This window comes from Lepisma saccharinum, unplaced genomic scaffold (genome assembly GCF_977018435.1).
Source record: "Lepisma saccharinum unplaced genomic scaffold, izLepSacc3.1 HAP1_SCAFFOLD_145, whole genome shotgun sequence".
Taxonomy (NCBI): domain Eukaryota; kingdom Metazoa; phylum Arthropoda; class Insecta; order Zygentoma; family Lepismatidae; genus Lepisma; species Lepisma saccharinum.
In genome coordinates, this window is record NW_028142956.1 from 235524 (window position 1) to 241523 (window position 6000).

At 34.9% G+C, this 6000-nt stretch overlaps 1 protein-coding gene across 1 annotated transcript in view; it reads right to left on the minus strand.

Annotated features, from left to right (window-relative positions):
- The window catches only part of LOC145982354 (uncharacterized), a 30583-nt gene extending 25099 nt beyond the window's left edge, over positions 1-5484 (minus strand). The window contains exons 1-2 of the mRNA XM_083115911.1: positions 5369-5484; positions 905-1060 (exon numbers count right to left, since the gene is read on the minus strand). Coding sequence (XP_082972037.1) covers positions 905-1060; positions 5369-5455 — 243 coding nt within the window. The 5' untranslated portion in view covers positions 5456-5484. The remainder of the gene's footprint in view (positions 1-904; positions 1061-5368) is intronic.
- Between the last annotated feature and the right edge of the window lie 516 nt (positions 5485-6000).

Here is a 6000-nt window from a genome sequence, read left to right on the forward strand (position 1 = left end):
CTAGATGAAGACAGAGCTGTGAATATAGTGGCGAGCAGATGTAAACCAAGAGCGTGTTAATTCCGTACTGTGTGCAAGAGTGTTATTCTTGGTTACTTGCCGTTACTTGTTTGTGTTATTGCAGTTTGTATGTGTGTTGTGTCAGTGAGACGATTGGAATGGCAGCTGCAAGGTTCACGTTAGAACAAAGAATTTTTATGTATGACACTTACGTGAAAACAGACTCGTGTCGAGACGTGTGTACGCAATTTGTACAGAAATTCTCAGGCGTTTCACCTCCACATGTTATTGCAGTGTATATGTGTGTTGTGTGTTGTGTGTTGTGTCAGTGAGACGATTGGAATGGCAGCTGCAAGGTTCACGTTAGAACAAAGAATTTTTATGTATGACACTTACGTGAACACAGACTCGTGTCGAGACGTGTGTAGGCAATTTGTACAGAAATTCCCAGGCGTTTCACCTCCACATAGAGATACGGTTAGACATCTTGTCCTTAAATTACGAGAAACTGGATCCATAAAATTGATGCAGCGTTAGAACGTTCTCCAAACAAACCTCTACACCGTGTTTCCCAGGAGATGGGCGTGTCAAAATCATGAGCACATACAGCCACTAAGCTACTAAAATTAAAACCTTGCTCTTATAACACAGGTTAGTGCTCGTTTTGCAATATTTATACAAATGTCTGCATAGGTCCATAAAAATAAGCGGGCATTACAGGCCGCAAATGTCGGCATCTCTGTCAGCGCCGCCCGCCACGCTTCTCCCGATCTCTCCGCTGAAGATCGAAATGAACGCACGGTAGGTTTAGTGCAGGATATTTGTACAAACTATTGGTTGATTCTTTATTTTATTTTTTGAATAATAGTAGTAATACGTTAAGGTATTTATGAATAAAACTTACAGTCCACGTTCCTTCCAGATCTGCATGTAAATCCAATCCACCGGTTAAAATAAATTCGCACTTGTTCGATTCAAATTTGACATCTCCAATGGTTACCAAAGGGTTCTCTGTTTTGCAGTCTCCATATTCTTTAATGACAGTTTTTATACCTTTGCACTGCAAGTAAATAATCGAACATTCTAAATTGTATAGACAGATTTTAAGCAGGAAAGTCACAGTCGAAAATGCACTTAGTTTCTTTAAAAGTAGGAAAACTTACCAGAAGTAACTGTAATGTTACTTGCACTATATATTTATTCTGGAAAAGTGAAGATGACACACAGCCGAACATTTATCGTTTTCAATAGTCTTACATCTAAACTTCAGTCTACGTTTCGACTTGATCTTGGTAAGCAATATCTCAATTTTGTCTCGATTATCGAAATTATGATACAAAAGTGTGAAAATATACTTGTCATAACGACTGAAAAATTTATCTTTTTAACATTAAAAAATACCTATGACGAGGTGTAGAAGAAAATTAAAATCATTCAGATGCCAGCCCCTTTTTCTCAGGAGTCAGTTTTTTTTTTTCAAATATGGTGTAAGAAACCCATGAAAAGAAAGGCATAAATTCAACTAAGATATAACTACTTTATGAAGTATGATCTTATAACAGTTAATTTTTAAATTAATACAAGATTGTATTAAAATTAATTATTTTTGTACAGGAGTGGCCTTTTCTACTATATCACCGGAGATATTAAAATTTAGCCTTGAAGTTTGCAGAAATTGATCATAGCTTGCAACATTTCACAATTGTTTAATATGTTTTTTTTATTCTGATTAACTTGTACGCGTGAGAAAGAAAACACAAGAACATTAAGAAACACGTAACATAGCCTACTTGTTATTCAAAAATGGTTTAATGGATATTTTAATAAGTGAACTCGAAATGTTAAAATAATATGTATATATATTTTCATAACTAAATTTGAAAATTTAGTATTATTCTACTCCTGCCTATAGCCAACCTATAATTAATCTGATTGGTTCTGTCTGAAGGTAAGTCACATTACAATTTCCTTTCGGATGGCATTTCCATGTATCTTATTACATTGTAATTCACCACTTGCAAACGAAACGACACTTTTACAACAATAAAATTCGATTTTACAGACACCCAACACGTCCTCAAGCTAGTTTGAGGAAGTCCCTAAGAATACCATACCTTTCTCATCTCTGTCACATGTTGCTGCCCCTAGAGCAGCATAAATAATTGCAAGCTGGATATACTGCTTAATCGCTATAGACTTGGAAATAATTGCTCTGGAAGATAAGCTTTATTATCATTAATTGGCATTTGAATCCCATTTCACTACACAAAATTTCATCTTTGTAGCAAATATAGTTTCATAAATTACGAAATAGATATCCCACTATATCAGCACCTGGCATTATTTCAGTCTACTAAATTATATCATTGAAGTTTCCGAGATAAAAGCAGATATTGAAATATTTTATTGTTGACATCAACAAATGAGCACAGTAAAACCACAAGATATCCTGGAATTAATTTGATACTTAAAATATCCTTCGATATCTTAAGTTACACAATGTTAGCATTATTAATTCTGAGATATCGAATATTAAACTTTTACCGATTGTTCGCTTGACTTCTTAGACAGATCGAGACACTTTATACCGACTAAGATTTAGTAAAAGATCAATGTTTCTGTCCATGGAACTTTGTTTCTATTTTTGGTAATTTCTAAGAAATCGATAGGTATCGATTCTTTCGATCGTTGACTTCGAGAGACCGAATATGAGTCTGTACAAAATGTACAAGACTTTCATTGCACTAATTTTCGTATATCTGCGAGTAACTCAAATTGTTCCTTAGATATCGAAACCTAAAAAGTGTGTTGATTGTTGATTTTAAATTGTTTCATCTCTACACACAAATTACCATGATAAACAAAATATTCTATGCTTCTTATAGGACTTTATTTGCAGAAAAATTTAGATCCTCAAATTTGCTAGTTTTCAAAGGGCGGATTGACCAAGTTGAGATTTGTTGTGTTGAGCAATTATTTAGCATTCATTGTCAGTCCAACGAATCGTGCTTCTATAACTCTTCTGATTTCTGAGTTCTGGATAGTTGACTCGGAGAGACGGATTGACAGACACGGCCGGTTTATAGGGGTAAATTTTACGGCTTTTGCTGGATATTATCCTAAAATACCTCTCCCCCAACATTACTTTCTGTCAAGATCATATGATTTCACCTTGTAGATCGTAACTATCAAACTTTTATCGTCCCTCAGTATCTTCAATTACTGTCAGGACTTGAATTGTTGTTTCAAGTCCACTTTTTGCACAGTAAGGCTATTCTTGACTGGACGTACAGTTTAAAGTGGGATCCGAACTACCATGTGCCTCCACCGGGTATCGAACCAGAGACCCCTTGATTACAAGGCGACGACGCTACCACTACTGTCAGGACTAAAGATACACAAGATTCTTGCAGCAATTTCTATAACTGTTAGATTTTTTACATGTATAACCATACCCGGTATAAAGATTAAGTGAGTACAAAACTTCTATCGTGTGTATGTAATTTTGGACAATTAAAAAAAAAGCATTACGAACAAGAAATTGATGTTCTTTAATTGGAGGCAAATAGCTGACAAAAAAGAAACCTTTTGCTCACTTTCTGGTGAGCAAAGGAATTGATAACATGCCCTCTTCACCCCCCCCCCCCCCCACGCACATACCCACATCAATGTGAAGTAGTACACGTATTTTACGATCTTGTAACTGTAAAGCCAAACTAGGGAAGGTAGCAGTCTAAAAATCTAGCTAAAGTTTAAATCATTAAATAATATAGTGAGAAGAAAATAAAGTGAGGAAGGGCCGGTTCTTGTATTAGGATAGGATACATTTGGAATCCCTAAATCTGGAGCCCATAGGCTTAAATTTGGCTCTGATTTCGGGTGTAATCCATATACAAACGCTATTTACGTAGAACGTATGTAACGGTTACACTCGTGCAACAGTAAATGGTTGCCAACTTCTTTGTACTATAAAATAAAATAATTTCAAGTATGAATACTAAACCAGGCCAAAACAATATTGTTACATGGATAATGTTGCACATATCAAAATAATAAGTATGACCGCCACTTTCCTTAACGATATTAAACACCAAAAACTCAAGAAAATGATATTATAATACAAAAATATTAATGTAAATGGCAAGTGAAAGGGTAGTAATGGGAAGCTGTACACTTTGACGTAACAGACTATTTTTTAATTTAAAAAATAATAATTTTCAAATCGCTTGCTTCGTCAAATTGCTGTCTTCGGGATAAACTGTTGGTAACGTCATTGCCTTTTAATATGGGTGCGAATTCAATACCCGGTGGAGGCACGTAGTCGTACGAATTACACTTTAAACTGTTACCTCTAGTCCAGTTAACCTATGTTTATATGAAGTTGACAACCATCTTAACCTCATACTTCCAACTTCATTCTTGAAATTACTGTTTATTATCGTGAAGTTTTCGTTTTAACGATAACACCAAAAAATTGAGGAAAGCAAAATAAAGTGTTTCGAATGTATTTTGGTAGGTAAAGGAGGCAAATTTTCCGTGTTTCGGAATCGCGAAATAACGCGAATTATGCCATTTTTTCAGAGTAATACAGGATTTTGCACTTTAACGCGAAAATCTCCGCGAAATATGTATTATAAACTTGGCATAACACTACTTCTATTAAAGAGAACTATCCTGAAGCGCTATTACATGTCGTTTGTAGTCTAGCTGGTGATAGTTCAGTTCAAAGAGATTGTCACTCATCATTTATTGCATTCTGGCGCAGACATGATTGACAGTGTTTAACCTCGTCCTGAAATAGAATTCGCTCGAAGGGATATTCCCAGAATGTAAATTTTGTAGGAACGAGAAAATTTTCAGAGAGAAGCATCTGTTGTATTTCGGGGAGGAGGGTGATGGGGAGGTGTATGTGTGTGTACACAAAACTGTATTTTAAGATCGCAGAGGGATATTTTAGCATTGTTAAGGTAATGTGATGTGTATGATTGTCTTCAAAGATCTGTGTGTTATCATTTAATAAATATTTTATATTTAGTGTCTGGTGAGATGAAATAGTTTTCCAAATGGAAGAAATTTGGTCATTTCTCACACAGGCAAGCCACATTTTTTGTCATTAAAACTAAAATTTGTCTCAATTTTCCAGAACTAAAACAATGAAAAAATTTTAAGCATAGAAAGAACAATAAAAATAATACAGATTTTAAATTAATAACACCGAATTTCGCCCTAAACCGAGAAAAATAACACCGAACTGCAGTAAAAAATAACATCGGAATTAGGACAAAAATAAAACAAAAAAACTCAACAACTAAATATTTTGTTCAATGACTAAGATCAAACTTCTACTTTTCTTTGTTGAAACACTTACCTTTGTAATTAGTTCATCAGCTACAGCCACATTGCAAGAAATGTTCGAGTAAACGGCGAGAAACACGATTGAAACGAACCACAACATGTTCTCAAGTTGATTCGCTACGTTTTGCTTTGACGTGTACGCATGTACGCATCAAATACTAGAAATTTAACGGAAGCGAATTGTGATATCCGGACACTGAAATGCAGATGAAAATCACGCGAATATCCGCTGATACAAGGGACTCTGAAATGCAATTTTTCCTACAAACACTATTTCGAAACGAGTTTGTATTCAACAGCTTTCGGATAGCTTTTGATCTATTGTTATATTTTGAAAAATTATTGTATTAATATCACGCAGGTGTAAAAGTTATGCTTCAAGTAATAAAAGCTAAGAGGAAATTACTGCAGGAAATGGTGAAATAAGTCACATTTTAGGAACGAAGGAATACGTTACCCTGAAAAAAAAAAGCTGTTTCGAAATTCACAACACTGAAGTTAATAAAAAAAAATCACCAGAACACATTTTTACCGAATGGATGATATTCATCTTGACATCATCATGCAGTGCACTGTGGGAAGAAACAGCATGAAGTCGGACAAACAGATTCCCACGTGATAATGAAAGCGTATGAGATGCCTTCT